General features: G+C 41.2%; 2 protein-coding genes across 2 annotated transcripts in view; one reads left to right on the top strand and one right to left on the bottom strand.

Annotated features, from left to right (window-relative positions):
* cenpp (centromere protein P) overlaps positions 1 to 19,142 on the top strand; it is a 245,573-nt gene that overhangs the window by 56,623 nt on the left and 169,808 nt on the right. The window lies entirely within an intron of this gene.
* Positions 1,667 to 19,142, bottom strand: part of ogna (osteoglycin, paralog a) — a 20,332-nt gene continuing 2,856 nt past the window's right edge. Inside the window, exons 2-6 of the mRNA XM_084316495.1 lie at positions 17,305 to 17,365; positions 12,611 to 12,775; positions 6,032 to 6,234; positions 4,926 to 5,015; positions 1,667 to 3,343 (exon numbers count right to left, since the gene is read on the bottom strand). Coding sequence (XP_084172621.1) covers positions 3,173 to 3,343; positions 4,926 to 5,015; positions 6,032 to 6,234; positions 12,611 to 12,775; positions 17,305 to 17,365 — 690 coding nt within the window. The 3' untranslated portion in view covers positions 1,667 to 3,172. The remainder of the gene's footprint in view (positions 3,344 to 4,925; positions 5,016 to 6,031; positions 6,235 to 12,610; positions 12,776 to 17,304; positions 17,366 to 19,142) is intronic.

Here is a 19,142-nt window from a genome sequence, read left to right as displayed (position 1 = left end):
TTAAGGGTGTCTGGGGATGAATTGTGGTGGGGTGCTTCGTGAACTTGCGTCGTTCGTTTTGGGTACCTACCTCTAATATAAAAGACAAATGCATATTGTTACACTTGAGTGTCTCGCATAGCCAGACCTCTCTCCACGTCCACTATAGGTAGTGCTTGTGCCGCACAGGAGACATTATTGGCCAGGTCTTGCTCGAAAAAGAGATATTTGATCTCAAGTGACTACCTGGTAAAATAAAGGTTAAATAAATTATAACCAGAGTGTAACATTAACGTTGTTGTAACGTTAGTGCTAGGATGTGCTTGTGCAGCACAGGAGACATTATAACCAGAGTTGTTGTTGTAACGTTAGCCCAACACGTTGAAAATGGTGCATGGAGGGTTGAAGCAAATGCTTTGTCATATTGGAGGAGCTTCCTTGCTGCACAAAACACTCTTGCTGCACAAATAGCGTTTTGCTGTATTCCATCTTTTTGGTGAAGCTCAACCAATCGTTCAAGCGTTTGCTGCTGTTAGCTATGTTCCAGGAAAAGGATAAAGAGTCTCTTCTCAGCTGACATGACCAGTCACACTCTCGCATTGTCGAGCCCTGCATCATAATGACGACGACTGAATTAGTTTTACCTTTCTTCTTGACCCAAGGCTGCCTTTCTGTGGTCTTCTACAAGTTACCAAAGACGTTTCAAAAGAACAGGAGAAACGCGTCGTGGCTCTGGCCTCCCTCTCAACACCTGAAACTACTGTTTGGGCTTGAGGGGAGGGGCGGAGCGCATCACTGTGAAGGGAGGGATGCGCTACATTTACAACACAGGACAAAATGAGAGCAACACAGCATCTGGCAGAATAATCGTTTTATGTAGATTATCTTGATTGACACAGTGGACCATGACATTTTAATTGCCCGTCTTGAACAGTGGGTGGGCATCAGAGGCATAGCCCTTGAATGGTCAGGTCCTACCTGGCAGATCGATCTTTTTGTGTCAAGCTCGAGGACTCCGTGTCCTCTACTGCCCCCCTATTGTACGGTGTACCCCAGGGCTCGATACTTGGCGCCATCCTGTTCTCTATTTATTTATTGCCCCTTGGTTCCTTACTCAGAAAGCACGGCATTCCTTTTCACTGCTACGCTGATGACAGCCAGATCTATATGCCACTAAAAAAGTCTGGCTCCTTTTCCATAGAGCCGCTGACCAAATGTCTCGATGACATTAAATCCTGGATGGCATTGAATTTTCTTTAATTTTAATGACAAAAAGACGGAGGTCATGGTTTTTGGTGGCCCCTCTGTGACCTCACTGCTAGATCTGGGTTCGCTGGCTTTGTGCCCCTGTGGCTGTTAAAGCGCTTTATAAATAAAGTTGGATTGGATTGGATTGGATCTTGTTTTCATGATCGTAGGAAGCCAAAATCGTAATCGAAATTGAAATTCAATTAATCGAGACACAGACACAAGCAGCTGTGCTGTGTTTGTGTTTCACCAATCAGCGACGGTCATCCCTGCAAACCCCGCCCCCATTGACGGGGGTACCTGCAGGGGAAAATAAAGTACTTGGTACCAAAAGTGAGTTGAGTTGAAAACACCAAGACACCACAAAAACAAAACAGTGATAAGATGTGTGGCCATATTGCCCAGCCCTGTTGGAAAGACACAAGCACTGTGAGCTGTCTTAATTTAAAAAAAAAATTTAACTTTATTAGAATATCTTAAAAATAGCCATGTCACATACACATTTTTACTGTACATCATTGTTTTATTCACATAGGTAATAATTCCCATAATATTTCAGTAATATTGAAAAGGAAGACAGGGGAGTCAGACAAAAAGCTCTCGATTTCAACTTCAAAGCAAAACAAAGTAAAGAAGATTACATTTGCTTAAAGAGATCAAACACGCACATCAAACCTCTTGTGAGTAGGTGCAGAACTGACAAATACACCAGCCATTCTGCACACTGCTACAGTATACTGTTCCCAAAAACCTTTTATTTTTACCACTTTGATAAACGATTAAATCTTTATTTGGGATTAAGCCATTGATCTATTTGGTGAAAATAAACAGTGCATGTGAGCATTATAGCAGTGTGTGTGTGGACTCTTATTCAAGAAGAGTACCTTTCACGTTACTATATTTTGTCGATACATTGCCTTTTCCCATCAACTTTAACTGTAGTTTATAAGTTAATCAAAAAACAAGGTTAAGCTGATTCACAAAACACTGAAGAAAGCCTAACGTTTCTAGTTTCATTTCCAGAAAGTCATTATCCTTATTCTGAGGCAACATTCAATGAGAAGATGTAAGATGTATTTACACATTGCCCCTCCTAGTATTTGACCTTAATGTAACGCTTGTCACCAATCTAAGTTATCCAGGATCAACCGTGTGTTAAAGAAAAAATCTAAGCAAACTATGGTACTTAAAGGACAATAGTGGTTTTAACAGCTTGGGCCTAATACCTCAGACTATTTTGCTATTTTCCCTCATTAAATAGATATTTGGTATGAATCAACACAAAATTGTTACCAAAATGTCTCAATAATGAGAAGAGAAAAAAAAGCAGAACATGGCTTGTGGTCTTAACTACTATCAAGATTATGATGAATTGAAAATGGGGGATCCTGATGTAAACAAGACGAAGGTCTTTCTCTGGTCTGCATCCCCTTAACAATTGTGTGTATTGAGCTGTACTGTACTGTACCCATTCTGCAATCTGTTAATAAACTTTTCAATCAATCAATCAATCAATCAAAAGATAAGAATGGCATAGCACCCACATGCCAAAACACTGATATTGTCCTTTAATGTCAACTGAAATACTGCTTGCATACTCAAGTTAGCATCTCATCCTCACTGTTAACCTTACTATCCTCAGGATGGTATAGAAGAACTTGGCTGGTTAACCAACATGCTCACAGACAAGCAGGGCAGGAAATTAACGTTCACATCCACCGTTCGCAGCTGGTGGATTCCATAATCCGCAGGCCACTTTCATTGTTTCACCAGATAGGAACAAACCAACAAATCTTTGTGGTTTACCTGCCAACGTGGCTGGTAGAATAGAGAAACATACTAGCCACAGTCATCATTTACCAGCGTTTGACTGGTGGGTGGTGTTAATTTTCTGCCCTGGAGACAAGGTAGTGTTGGTGGTGGAACCAAAGCTAACATGGCTTCATCAGTCATATCGTCCAATAGGCAGTGTCTTTAGGCAGGTGAAGCTGTTGGGGTACTTGGCCAGCAGGACAGGATTGCCGTCCATACGGATCTCGTTGAGGTTGGGACGGATGTAATAGGTGTTGTTGCCCTTGCAGAAGGTGTCGCTGCTGACCTCTGTGATGTTGTTGTTCTGGACATGTGAGGAAATAGAAAGGTATTTATGAACTAGGCAGCTGTAGGTGACTCTTGAATCAATAGTCAATAGTACCTACTCACTTTCCTGTACAACTGGGATGTTATGAGATATTAATCAGATTCTGAGGTTTCTTCCCTTCATTCCTGTTAGGGTTTTTGTGGGTGGTTTTCCTCATCTTTGTTGAGGGTTAAGTCAGGGGGTCTTGTTCCACTATGGGCTTGTGAAGCCCTTTGAGGGCTATACAAATAAACTTGACTAGGTTGGTTAATATTTTACCCATTAGCAGATGTTGTAGCAAATGCAGGTGGAAGTTGGGCTGATGATACTATTTAAAACGTACAAAAGAAATGCTTAAAGGGGAACTATCTTATAAATGGCCCACCCTCCAGAACATTTACTACAAGCGTTGCAAGGGCAAGGCTAAGAGAATCATTAAAGACTCCAGTCACCCGAACAACTGCCTCTTTGAACTGCTGCGGTCAGGCAAGCGATACCGGAGTCTCAAGGCGAGCACAGAAAGACTCAGAAGTAGCTTCTATCCCCAGGCCATCAGGCTGCTAAACGAACAATGAATGAACACTACACAACAACAACCACCAAACGCACATAGCACACACATCCACACGCACACACTCACTTTAAACAAACACACTGTAGCACCCACTCCACACACTTTATAGCACACACCCACTTTAAACAAACACACTGTAGCACCCACTCCCCACACTTTATATTTATGGATGAAGGATTGCACTACAACTCGTACACCTTACTGTAAATTGTACCTAAAATTGTACCTCATCCCATTTCTGCTTTGCACTAGATAGTACTGTACATTAGTACACTGCATAGTATTGTGTATTGTATATTATATGGTAACTCAGAACATTGTACATATGTCTATACCGAACACTGTGACCTCATTTTCTTCTTCTAAATTCATGCTATATTATGTTATTATGTTATTTGATACTATCTTGTCTAGCACAGTCTCTGGAGCGTAACAGTAAGAAGCATTTTGTATGAAAGTATTCTGTACTTCTGTATGACAACTATTAAAGAACTTGAACTTGAACTTGAGTGTTTAGCATTGTTTCCTAGCTATGTGAACTTATATTAATATGATCTATGTCTCTAATTCTCATATTGGCGCATTCTTCCAATTCTCCTCTCACAATATTCACCCTCACTGAACTGAGTCATCTGAAAATGTGCTGATTTGTGATGTCAGAGAGACACCACTGCATGATAATGTGGCTGTGTGGCATCAGGTACAAGATGAGCTGCACACAGTGGTTGGAGCCCAGGCTCAAAACGGCTTAAGATCTTGAGGTAGAAAAATGCTGTTTTTGAGGACTTGATTAGAAATACAAAACAATGAATAAAAAAAAAATTACAGAGGTGTTCCATAGACTCACAGGAATTGTGTAAAAGTGCCCAAATAGTGAAAGAAATAGTAAAATAGTTCCCCTTTAAAGACCATTGTGAAGTAACTTGTTAATCCATGCAGTGACATGGCAGAGGACGGCTGGTCTAAACACTTATCATTGTCTCTGGTGAACAGTGGCATACAGACCTGTAGATGAAGAATGCGTACACTCTCAGGGATGTGTGGCACAGCCTCAAGCTGATTGTCAGCAAGGAACAGGCTCACCAGCTTCAGCTTCTGTTAGGAAACATATTCACAGAAGAGAACCTCAGTGATTTGTGAAGCAGTGTCTATTGGTATTGATAGTTGTATCCACCAGTATCCAAGAATCCAAGAGATTCTTAGTCTAATAGTTAGATGACTTTGTTGTGTGACTAATCGGTTCATTGATTTAATCAAATCTGTAAAAATGTGTTTTCAACATACAGCCATAAGATAAGATATTCCTTTATCTTGCATGCAGAAGGACCTCTTTAAATCAAGTGTTTCCCACATGCAGTCACCTGGGGGTCTTTCAATCTTTCGCCGTCGACTAAAGACTCACTTCTTCAACCATTATCTGAAATGATTAAAAAAAAAAAAAAAAAAAATCTAACCCTGACTAACCTTACTGTCATGCACTTGTCCTAATAAACTAAACTACACTGTAACACGCAACACTTGATGAACATTGTTACTCAGCTGATAGAGTTGTGCCCTTCCTGATGACTTGTCGTACAGAACTTGTAAGTCGCTTTGGATAAAAGCGTCAGCTAAATGACTAAATGTAAATGTAATGGGGGTCCGTAGCCCAATGTGTATCGACTTGGGGGTCTGCACTCTAATGCGTATCGACTTGGGGGTCTGCACTCTAATGCGTATCGACTTGGGGGTCTGCACTCTAATGCGTATCGACTTGGGGGTCTGCACTCTAATGCGTATCGACTTGGGGGTCTGCACTCTAATGCGTATCGACTTGGGGGTCTGCACTCTAATGCGTATCGACTTGGGGGTCTGCACTCTAATGCGTATCGACTTGGGGGTCTGCACTCTAATGCGTATCGACTTGGGGGTCTGCACTCTAATGTGTATCGACTTGGGGGTCTGCACTCTAATGCGTATCGACTTGGGGGTCTGCACTCTAATGTGTATCGACTTGGGGGTCCGCACTCTAATGCGTATCGACTTGGGGGTCTGCACTCTAATGCGTATCGACTCCTTGACATGAAAGAATCTGGGAGCCACAGCTCCAGTGGACACTGATTCAGATGTACCTTGAAAGCAGTGGCTTTGACGCCCTTGGTTCTGAGGAGGTTGTGGTTGGCGTTGAAGACGGTGAGTTTGACAGGCAGCATGGGCAGTTTGACCAGCCGGTTCTCAGCCAGAGACAGTTCCTCCAGGGCGGACAACTTGGAGAACGCTCCATCCTCGATCTCTGAGATCAGGTTCCCTGTGAGGTCGATTCTCTTCAGAGTCACTGTTGAGGAGTAAAACATTAATTAAAGGGGAACTACGCAGCAATTTCAGAATTCATACATGTTATGCCTCTGGTCTAAGATACTACAAAAATATTAGAGAAAATTTGCGACTCTCGAAAAACGCAAACTTGTATTGTGACGTCATCAATAGAGATGCCACGGTGAGGACATTTTCCCAACGGTTAATAAACGTATGACAATGTGTTACCCGTGACACCATTTTACAAGATGCCGCTCAATATCTGTAGAGTGCTTACTATGATCTTTAGTGTCATTAACGCCTACATTGATCCGCTGTGTCTGTCCGTCTACATCTATTTTGAATTCATTCTCAATTATGAGTATCCATGTGTTGGACAGACAGAGTTGACGTTAGGTTCTAATTAAAAGATAAACCATCAATCAAGACGGATCAATGTAGCTGCAGCCATAGACCTTTAGATCTTCCTCTTACTTTGAACAACATGAATGCTCTCACTCTATCTTTAATCTTTCAAAATGTTCAGTTGCTATCGCTATCAGCTCTATTCTTTAATCTTTCAAAATGTTCAGTTGCTATTGCATGCACTCATCTGTGTTTCACTACACACATGAGTGCATGCTTACCAACTGTCCGTCTGCAACACTACTATCACCAACATCTAAGAAGGGAGATCCCTTGAATGGCCCTTCTAAGGTTTCTCTCCTCCACACTGCCTGTGGAGCTTTTTTCCCTATTGTTAGGTTTTAGTGAGTTTTTCCTTACCTTCGCGTTGGGTATGTCTGGGAGTGCTTGCATTCTTTCATTTATTTGCATTTATTTTAAATTTGTTGGACATTATGGTGTTCTTGTTCTGTTCTTGACTTATTGTTATGTTTCTTCTTGACTTGTTTAAAGAAGACGTGTACGGCCCATGGGGACATTAACGTGTGTTGTCGGGCCTTACAAATAAATTTGATTTGATTTGATTTGACTGTCCCTCTTATATTTAGTGCATCATGCAAACATATTGTTGCTGGTCTTGACTAGTATTGTCCTCTAGTCGAGCTTTCGCTGCTGCGAAGATACAGGAATACACCGGTGGGGGTGGTGGGCAAGTAATGTACTCAGTGGATGTTGAGTAACACCGGTGATGGACTACTGTGGCAAGCCTAGTCATCAAGTATACAGTCTAAAGCTGCTCCATAGACAATGAACTGGGACATATTTTATAGATGACATTGAGAACGCCCAGGGGAATGTTCTGAGTTCATTGTGTACATTTTCTGTTTCAGAACTGAGACCACTACTATATAATAAAGCTCATTTGGATATAAAAAAAAAAAAAGAAAACAAACATTCTGTGGGTCCACAAAATCACTCTTTCTCTGCCACGCTGGGAACAGGATATGGCTATATGTGCTGCCACGCATTGAACCAATGGAGTCGGTCACCTTGTTTGCAGGGCTATAACTATATTCTATATTATAGCTATGGATGCAATACTATGGCCCATTTGACATCGAGTATCTATCGTTCAAGATGTGAAAAAAAAAAAAATCCATCCATACATTCCCGTTTTATACCGTGGTGAATATAAGTATGGTTTTAGAGCGGTTTAGGGTAATTCCTGGGAGGCTAGTAATAGCCTGCGACATATATTATACTTAATCCATTGGCATTTCGTCCCTATACACGCTACAATAAAAAATTCAAATGCATATGATCGATATATTATGTTCCATCATGAATGCATGAAAGGGGGCAGTGTTTCCCACAGGATTTTGTGAGACTGTGGTGGGTGAACCTCGGCCCTTCTAGGGGGGTCCCGGGCAGTGTTAATTTTGGAAGCTATTTTAGTTTTAGTTTTAGTCTTAGTCATGTGTCAAATGCTCCTTTTTCGTTTTCATCATATTTAGTCACCTTCATTTATTTTTCGTTTAGTCAGTTTTAGTCAACTACAGGTCTGAGCATTTTAGTCTTAGTCAGTTTTAGTCTCGATTTTGTCTTTTTTGTTTTAGTCTAGATTTAGTCGCAGAAAACAGATGATATTTTTGTCTAGTTTTCGTAAAAAAAACAAGTCATTTTATATTGTAAATAATGCAATTCTATTTATTCTTTAAGTACTGTATAGTCTAGCCAAAACCCTATCAGCTGATTCACAATAAGTTCTGTATAAGGCTAGAAGCCCAATAGTAACCAAACATTCCTTGAAATGGTCAATAGATTCAGAAATAGTCAGACATGGAATGGAACATATTCTGATTTAAATTGCTTATTTTTTTCTTTCTAACCAACAAAGCAACAATAGGATAGTGTAAATACACACTGATTATAATTCTCACTGGGACCTACTGTACAAATTTCACACACGTACAGTTCCCCCCCCCACTCCACCCACCTACCCAAGCCCCCCCTCCACCCCACCTACCAACCTCCTACCTACCAACCTCCTCCAATGTATAGTTTCTTCGTCAAATGTATATACTCTCTTTTTTTAGACTATTTTTGTATCACAAACAGTACTGTATTTGTAAATCTGGTATGTCATAAATGTATAGATGTAGCATTACTGTCTATCTGTATGTCATGTATGTCATATATGTTATGATGAATTGAAAATGGGGGACCCTGATGTAAACAAGACGAAACAATTGTGTGTATTGAGCTGTACTGTATTGTACCCATTCTGCAATCTGTTAATACAATTTTCAATCAACCAATCAATCAATCGTCACACACACATTCCCTTTTGTCCGTCGAGTACAACCGTAGATCGCTGATGTCACTTCAAACTTAAAATGGCGGCCTCCATCAGAGAATTCGGCTAACAACATTAGCTTAGCGAACCTGCCACTGTACTTCTATGTGCATAAAGTGTGCTAACCAAATATCCCAGCCCCTAAGACTGGGTGCGTTCTAACTCTACTGAGCATGTACCCAACATTATATGAAAAATAAAAAGTCATTGCGATGTTTTACTGCGCTTCAAGCGCTAAAGGGATTCATTAACAACGTATACTAGTAGGGTCTATCGATTTGCCGGAAACGGAAATGCTGAAATAATAAAGTGAATTATTCTAAAAGTTATAATTATTTTGTCTCATCTTGTTTTAGTCAACATAAATTAAGAGAGAATTCGTCATGGTCTTTGTAAAGTACATTTTTGTGTCCTCAGATGTAGTCAACGATCATGCATAAATAATTTTGTCACGTTAGTGTCACATGATCTACATTAACGTGACGTCACGTCTTTGTCGTCGGGGGAAAAAGCTTTGTTGACAACCATATATAGTCATAATTTTCGTTGACAGAATTAACACTGGTCCCGCGGCATGCCCCCCCCCGGAATATTTAAAAAATAATTACATTTTAAAGTTAAATGCATCAATCTGATGCACTTTGAGAGGAAAATAAAGAGGCTAGATCTATGATGAACTTTGTGCTCAAAACACAAAATCGACTAGACTAGTGCTTCCCAATCCTCTCCTCGAAGCACCCCAGCCGTTCAATGTATTTGTTAAATTCCACCACCAGCACACCTGATTCAACTTAACTAGCCCTTTATTAGTTGAATCAGGTGTGCTGGTGGTGAAATTTAACAAATACATGGAACGGCTGGGGTGCCTCGAGGAGAGGTTTGGGAACCACTGGACTAGAGCATACATTTGAGCCATCAAAGAAATTAAGCAAAAGTGGTTACCTGTGTTGAACTGGTTTATTAAAAAAAAATATATATATATATATACTGGATTACTATTACGACTACTACCACTGCCAATACAACTACATCCCTATTGGCAAACTATTAAAAAAAAAAAAAAAAAATGTATTTAAATTGTCTGGGGTTCATTAATTAAAATTCATTACAGTCTCTAGGTAATTAATGGGAAACACTGGGGAGGGGGTCGTTTCTGATTAATTGATTGTCAATAACGTTATTCGTTACTACAACAACATACGCTGATCAGGGCGATGGCTATGAAAACAAGGCACAAGCTGAAATTGACGTTAAATTGCTCTTACCTGTGGCCGGTGGGATTCCAAAAAGAATATTCCAATTGTTTGATTGCCATCTGGTAGATCATATGTCCATTTGGCCCACGACATAACCCACCACAGCGTAATGAATTGGGGATCCCGAAAACTATTCAATGCGATCGGGTGAAGCCCTTGGTCCAGGTTACTAGAAAAGTCCGCCCCGTGGAATTTCATCGACGCACAGCCCCATACACAGAGTCTCAAAGGAAGTGCAACATCGGCCGCATACCACCTGGCGGCGGTATTGGACTTTTGCGATCTCAGACTCATTCCCTATGGTAACACAGGCTCCCTGGATGGATAACGAATGGAAATAGTGAATAAAAGAAATAACGATCAAATAACGTATATATGTGGTTGGCGTTCAACGATTGGCAGACAAACGCGTATAAAATCGTTGTTGGCAGGGAATGAGTTAATGGAGACTGTCAATGGAGCAGCTCCAGACCTTATACTTATACTATACAAGTTGATTCTTACTTCTCTGATTTCTGGCTTTGGGAGAGAGTAGCTCATGTTCATAAATATTGATTTAACTGTCTAACACCCCTTCCTGACAGGCAGCGACGCGAGCGAGTGTGATTGCGAAAATGATTAAAATGTATTCGTTTCAATCAGACTATCCTGACCTGCCGTGAGCGACAGCGAACTGAGCGGCGATGTCGTTCCCCCCTCAAATATTCGCTCGCTGTGTCTCTAGTTGAGCGATTACACGGCCGAGTCCCGCCCCTAAACACTTTTTATTGGTCGAGAATTGCAGGCTGCTTTTGTCCGTGCTTCCAGGTAACACAGACACACTCGGACACGCGCCGCGTCATATCAGGACAGTGTCGCGCGCGATTTCGTCTGCAGTTCGCTCGCTTGCTGCCTGTCAGGAACCGGTGTTATGCCAATTTCTTTTATTTGAGTGGTGTTTAATATCGTAAACCATAACATGTATTAAAAAATAAATAATAATACAAAAAAACGATAACACAAGTGGATCCCATTACCCCTTTTGACATCAACCACCTCTCATAACTTAAAATACAATGTACCACTGCAAATACAACGTACCACTGCACAGCAAGTCTAGAGAATGATTAGTGAGTCTAGATTAGATGTCCTAGTCTGCTGACAAATCTATTTAAAAAAGAAAAAAAAATATCTCCCAGCATGTATCCCAGAAGTACTGGCTACAGGCCCAGCATGTCTTTCTACTGAAGCAACATGTTTGAAGTATTGGCTACAGGCCCAGCAGGCAGTTATTTTATTAAATTCATAATAATAAATACTAGTGTTATATTTTTCTTATTTGCGTAAATTGGGATTAATCACAGCCCACCATACGATTATCATGTTAAGAAATTGTAATTAGATTGACAGCCCTGGTAAATCTATACGGTAACTAGATGAATGCACTCAGTAGAACTTTGCATTTACTTCCACTCAACATTTTACCGGGTAGATGACCTAAATGAGAGTTGCCTATATTGCCAGTATCAACAGAGCCAGTCTATATAAAACCATGATTTATGTATCAACTAGGGCTGCTCCCTGAAAGTTGATGGTTTGAATCATCAATCAGAGACCCCTCAGTCGACTGAGATTCTTTGAGTTGAGCCATAGTTGTATTTTTTTTATATAGAAATAAACCTTTAGTTCATTTTCATCAGTGCCCACATTCATCAAATAAAAAAAAAGAATGAGTAAAATATGTTATCAATACTTAGTCAGACAACATTATAAACTTAAAATATTTTATAGGTTCTGTGCAGCACAGTCGCAGTACAGAGCAGCTTATGTTTCACTTTCACTTCAAGAGTACCAACTTAACGTGAAGAAGAGAAAGGAGGCTCTAGAATTAATTTTTTTCCAGGGAGTCAAACGGGTTGGCTTATCCACTATCAAAATAATATCAGTTGCATATCACAAAGGGACATTTGCCTTATGCCCAATCTATGGTTATACTTTTGTGACTGTATCGCTAACGTGTCAGGAGATGTTTGGCCTGATGGTGCTACTAGAAGAAAGGTCATCATGGGGTCACCAAAATAGAAGAATAGCATAGGTGTCTTCTGTTAGGGGTCATGAATAATCACAGTAAATTGCATGGCAATCTGGCCATTACTTTCCAAGATATCTTGTTCACAGACACAGACAGACAGGGGTGAAAACAACCTCCTTTGTGGAGGTAACAATGTTACCATGTTACCAGGTGAGAATTCCAACATGCTAAAGATAAGCTGGCATAGAATCAATCAATCAGCAGCTGAGAGGATTTTGGCTGATGAGTAGCGACTGTGATTGATTGAACCCTGAGAAGCATCATATCCAGTACTGCACACTTCTGCCCCCAGCTATAATTATATTATAGTTATAATCAACCGACTCACAGACATCAGAGAAATCCTTGGCAGTGATCTTCTTGATTTTGTTGTAGCGGGCGTAGAGGTAGTCGGTGGCCTTGGGCAGACTTGGTACTGATGTCAAGTCAGGACTGACCTCCTCACAGTACACTGACCCCGTCAGACACACACACAGCAGGCACGTGGGCAGGTCTGAAACACATCAACATGTCTGTTATCATAACTGTACTGTATATAGTATATCTGCACTAAGCAATACACAGTCAGACCCAATCAAACACAAACACATCAGGCAGGTGGGCAGATCTCAAACACAGCCCTAGAACACGTTTATTAGTGTTAATGTTGTAAATAATAATAATAATAATAATAATAATAATAATATGTCATTTTCAAACAATTTAGTCAGGCAATATTGCCTGCAGAAACAATGTGGATTGAACACGGAGGTAAAATCAATGTGGATTACAGAGTGGGCTGTAAAGAACATTGTTTTTAAAAGGATAGCTACAGTATTTGTTAATTCAAAGTGGGTCATTGTCAATGCCACTCTTGGAGCAGGAGGTGACACACGTATGTGGGGATTAGCTACCATAAGGGCTCTTTGACATTATGGGGATTGAACCAGCAACCTTTCGACTACTACTGTATATGGCCCTGACCAACAACCTGCAACTTGATGCCTATTTATCATCACTATAAACTGTTATCTGATATCTATATCAGTAATTCCCCCAGAGATGTCTCTGAAACACCATTGAGACCATTTAGCACTAAAACTGTCCATTGAAACCAATATATATACAGTAACTAAGAGAAGGAAATTTAAGAGGGTTGTGTATTCTTAAAACATATAAAAAGGTAAGAACTAATGTAAAAGCTAGATGTGTTTCAATTTTGGGAGTTAAATTGTGGAATAGTCTTAAAGGCCCTGTTTAGACGGAAACGCTAGCAGGTGAATCCGCAATATTTTTTTTCGGATGTGCCTTTTGTTTATACGGCAACAGCGTTTTTACGGGGAGAAACCGCAAAAAAGTGAGACCACCTTCCTGGGTGGAATTCCTAGAAACGATAAACCTTTGCGCTATCATCTAAACTGTCAAACCGCATAAAACTATGACGAAAGGGTTCTCAAGGCTCTCGTCGCGCGTACTGCTTACATCACAGGCATGCGCCAGTAGCCTAGAAGCGTAAACAAAGCATGTCTGATTCTATCCATGGCGATCACCTGAAGGCTACATTGACAGTACTTTTAAATACACAAGAATCTGTCCTGCGGCTATCGCAACTATTAGTGACTGGAGCCACTGTCTGTGAGTGACTCTGCTTTGGTCCAATCACATTCCCCCACCCACAGTCTGCGAATCAGAGGCAGAGTAGGGCGGGTTTTCACAGCACGTCATGTGACATATGCGCCAATCGTGTGACAGCGGGGCTCCGTCGTCTCGAGTATTTACAGCCTCATCTGCACGCAGAATTCCATCCCAAAACACTAGTCTAAACGCAACATTAAAAGTGAGACCGCAAGTCGACTTTTGCGGTTTCTGTTCAGACTCTCTCCATCTAAACATGGCCTTAGTGGCGGGTTGAAGTTGTGTACCTCTCAGGGGAGATTTAAAAAGGCCCTGAAGGATAAAATAATTCAGGAGTACAGTTTTGAGTAAAACATCAAACATTTATTTTCTCTTTTCTTTTTTCTCTTAAAGAAAAAGAAAACAAAATTATATCTTGCAGCATATTTTAAATTTTTCTTTCTTATATTAAAGTATATTTAGTTTTTAAGAATTGTAAAGGATAGGCAAAAATAAGCATGTGCTTCAGCCTATTCCTTTTTTCGGTCATTGAGTTTGGATTTTGTGTCTGGGCTTACTTTGAATATGTACATTTGTGATTTTCTCTTTTTTTCTTTTCCTTTTGAAAGTCCACACATGTGTGTTTTTGATTTATCTGTAAACAAAGACCGAAAATAAAACTATTCATCACTATAAAGGGAGGAATCACTGTCTGTCTGTGTGCATGTCCTTCGCATAATCAAGAGCCATTCATCTGATCATGACCCAAGGGAGTGCAGTGTCGGTTGTGTAAGGTCGATCGGATGAGCTCTTCTCGAGCTCTTCTCGAGAATGTTGCAAGCAGCACTTCCGGGGGCCAAGCAATTGGGCTGTTCCAAACGGGCACTTGCTGCGAATGGCCCACGTCTCGCCCGGGCACTGGGCACTAGTTAATGAAATTCTCTGAAACATGTACGGATAAATAAAATGATGATGATGATGATGATGAGATCACATGACACGGAAAACCCATCAAAACCAATACAGATGAAATTCTCTAAAACGCCATTGTGTGACTGTGTGACATTAAACACAAAACTCCATTTAAACTAATACCAATGAGATGATCTGAAGCACAGTTACCAGCTATAGGCCCTTTTCACAGCAGACATTTTGACTCGTCTTAGATGGGTAAACACAGGTGTAACCATAGATCTTTCAAATTAGACAACGTTGTAACGGGCTCAAGTGTATTTCCTGTTGCAGTGCATGGTCCTTCCACAAGGGTTTGGTTCACAGAGACGGCAGTAAATAAATAACCACTGCAGCGCTGACTGGGACCAACGTTCTAAACCCGGTCCTCCTGCTGCCATGGTGCTGTCCTGCAAGCACTCACTTTCTGCATTGTTGTCACGGAAACATTGTTAATGTCTAGGACGAAATGCTAAAAAGGAACATACACTCCCCTCTGTCTAATAATAACATTCCTTGCCCTCCCCGGAGCTGAAAATAAAATGAAGATGCCCTCCCCCTTTTTCAAAGTAATTATGGACTGGTCCCTTACCTCAATACCTGCAGGCCTGGGACAGCTACTTTTAGTTTTTAGCTTCCTACGTTCCATGGGTCTGACGTGTCGGCTAGATGATAAAGCGCCTCGACAGTTTACAGCCTTGTTGTTCTGGAGTACACCTGCTGCTAGTCTGCTGTTACCCCTTTCCTCGTCATGTGCAGTACAGGTGTGCCGTGGCTCTGGACTGTTTACGGCTTGTTTTTTTGTTGTAAGGACCTTGTTGCAATGTTTCCCAATATCAATATTTGACAGGGGATAAACTTGGGCCCAAGCTGTTTGCTAGCAATGCCCTTTCCAGTGAAAAGGTCTAACTATTAATTACTAACTATATATTAATTATTCTATATCTATGGTTACACCAGTGTATATGTGGCCTAAGGGTTTATTTTTTACAAACAAAGATACAGACACCAGGTCTGAGGTGATGCCTGAACCTGAACCCCAGACACCGGGTCTGAGCTGATGCCTGAACCTGAACCCCAGACACCAGACATATTCTTCTAGTGTTTTCATCTTTTAGTTTCCCTGCAACGGTCATGAATCACCGACACCTGGTGACAGATCCTGACACACGCATAGCAGCGCAACAGCTTCCAATTAGCATTGTTGTTCGAGTAGTGTGGCCATTAAGGAGGTGCTCTGGTCCCACAGACCATAAATCAGACTCCCAGCACCAGCTGGAGACCAGACATGCAACCTAATGCAACACACAGAACACATATCACTCCCGACACTAATGCGACACACCGAAAGCGAAACGTGCATTCGAATGTTGTTGCGCCGACGGCAGATAGTTGATCATTGTGAAATTCCCGGTGTATTTAAGTGTTAGTATTACCTTCATTGAGCCAGTATGAGAGCTACAATGAGGGTTAGTAAGACAAGATAAGATATTCCTTTTTTGATCCCCTTGGGATTAACGTCATTGAGCTGGTGTGCGGTCTCTACAGTGAAGGTAGACAAAGGGGAGAAGGGTCTGGTTGTGGTCTTAACCACCAGGCTTCCTCTCGGCGCCCAGTGCATGAACAGTGTCGGGTTACTGTGTGCAGCAACCACTTTGTCAACATTTCAAAGAGGACAGATTCTACAGAACTCGGCTGCATGCTCTTATTGAATTCTCTTTTGAATTGAGTTGAATTGAAAGTTAATTTAGTTCAGGGAACCAGCTTCTGTTAAGTCTCCTCCTGGCATCAGAAAACATCTGTGGTCTTTAACTGTTTGTTAACAAAGGGTATGTTTACCATCTTACGGCATGGAATTCACTTTTTTGTCTACTGCATTCCAAAACATTTCACCAGCCAAATTGATAGTTGCCCAAGACCAGCCACTGGCTAACTGTTCAAACGTTTAGCTGGTGCTAATTTCCCTTGTCTTGCCGTCTTGTAACCTCATCAACCATATCGCTGCTGCGAGAGGAGACTCCTTGTTCCTTCAGAAAGTCACTTTTCAGGAATCTGGCTTATTAGTCACATTTCCAGAGCTAGCCACCATATTTGAAAGATCACTAATTGTATGTGTTGCCAGGCAGATTTCTTGGGTTAAAATATGGTTTGAAAGTTTTGTTGACCCTTCTTTTTCTCCCTTCCAGTCTCCATTTTAGCAATTGTTTTTGCTATTTCTCTATGCAGTCCAATAGAATAAACTAGAATAGAATAGAATAGAAGTGATGCTTCAAAACGTTTTAATGGGCTTTTCGGGCTCCCAGGGACATGATATTTTCATAGTTTACCATGTAAACTTTCACTTGAGTAAATACAAAATGAAATAAACTTTATGATGTAAGGATCTTTGTGTATCCTAATTTATGCAGCAGTGTTAATTAAATGTAACTGTAGAGACATGTCTAGTGTCTTGACAAGCTGGTAGGTAACTTGGCTTACCAGCGGCGTCTCCATCAGAGATTGGGCCATCATCTGGTTCATCGGCGGAAGGTAGCGCCCTCTGCAGGGGAAGAATATACTCGTGATGTCTTAGAATATCAAGCTTGACAGCTTTCATACATCTGGCATGTGGTCCTCAGTGGGTAGAGCATGGCATTAACACTACCTGCATTAAAGGATCAGTTTACACCAGGGCAACCTACGGTAAAGGCCCCACAAGATGGCCTGTATTATAATACATCAGCCGCTGCATGGTGCTCTGATACCTTACAATGAAATATCATGCCAACTGATGACATGTCAGTGATTTGATAAAATAATAATTGGCACATATCTTATTACCAGTATGTTTTCGCTAGAGCACACAACTGTATGCTTGAGAAGTCAATATAACAACTCAAACATGGTTTACATACTGAAGCTGCTGTATTGTAAAAACAAGTAGGATTCTCTTATTAAGAATCTTAGCAGAATCTTTGCTGCAGATAAAAATTGGCCACTACTGTACATTTTACATTTACATCATTTAGCCGAAGCTATTATCCAAAGTGACTTACAAGTTCTCTACAACAAGTCAGCAGGGTACAACTCTGGCAGTATTGTTAGTCTAACAGTGCTGAGATTAAGTGCTACACTCTGAGTGCATAGTAGTATAGATTAGACATAGTATCATAGTAGGTAGTAGTATTGGCATAGTAGGTACTGGTAGTAGTATAGGCATAGTAGATAGTAGTATAGACATAGTACAATAGTACATAATAGTAAAATACAGTAAGAACAGATATTGATTGAAGAGGTGTGTTTTTAGTTGACGGCAGACAATTCTTCACTAGGATATCACTTAATTGGATGTTGTGAAAGTGGAATAATTGAAACAGTTACTTGTGGAGAAAACTCGAACTGGGTTTGACAGGTTCTGCAGTTTATGTATAAGAAGCTTTATAGAACCCACTGATATACTGAAGGGGACTCTGGAGATGCCATTGTTTACTGGAGAACCGATGAAGAAGATACTAGTGTTTTAACATCCTATTGTGTGTTGTTGATTTATATAGCGTTGTGTGACATTACATGTACTTCTTATTTGCAAATCACTCAACACCGATTGGTTAGTTGAATACAGAGGGAAGCTGTGAGACCGTATCTCTTTCTCTGCTGTGAAGGAAATGTCAGGACATGTCTTGGATAGACCACTGCACTTCCGCGTTACATTGAAATCACGGAGGAGATAGCGGGGGGAGCAAATTAATGAATGTGGATGAGAGCCTTGATGTAAGTGGTTGCAGCTACGGCTGTGGGGGTGCTGGAGACATGATCCAATAGACTTGTATGCGCCTGAATCTCCTGAACACGGCGCGACCCATTCCAAATCGATCGGAACTTAATCGGCCGAGATAAAGTCCCTTTTCAGCACCTACTCCCCATACGCATGCGCAGATTGCCAACGTATTCTGACGGCACGCGACGAGGCGCGAAACCGGGTTAGAACTGTTCCATCAGTTCCATCCATCCACCTGGAGACTCAATGAGGTAATTGTAGATGTCGCCATAAGTCGCGTCTGGCCATTGAGTGGGATCATTTTTCCATTATCCTGTTTGGCTGAAAGGACACTGGCCACCGAAGCAGGCACAAGCTCCCCCCTCTGATGGAACGTTCTAACGCGCCTCGTCGCGTGCCGTCAGAATACGTTGGCAATCTGCGCATGCGTATGGGGAGTAGCGAGTAGGTGCTGAAAAAGGGACTTGATCTCGGCCGATTAAGTTCCGATCGATTTGGAATGGGTCGCGCCGTGTTCAGGAGATTCAGGCGCATACAAGTCTATTCGATCATGTTTCTA

This window comes from Notolepis coatsorum, assembly GCF_963971535.1.
Source record: "Notolepis coatsorum genome assembly, chromosome: 6".
Taxonomy (NCBI): Eukaryota; Metazoa; Chordata; class Actinopteri; order Aulopiformes; family Paralepididae; genus Notolepis; species Notolepis coatsorum.
The sequence above is the reverse complement of the archived record's forward strand: the minus strand, read 5'-3'. Positions and strand labels throughout refer to the sequence as shown.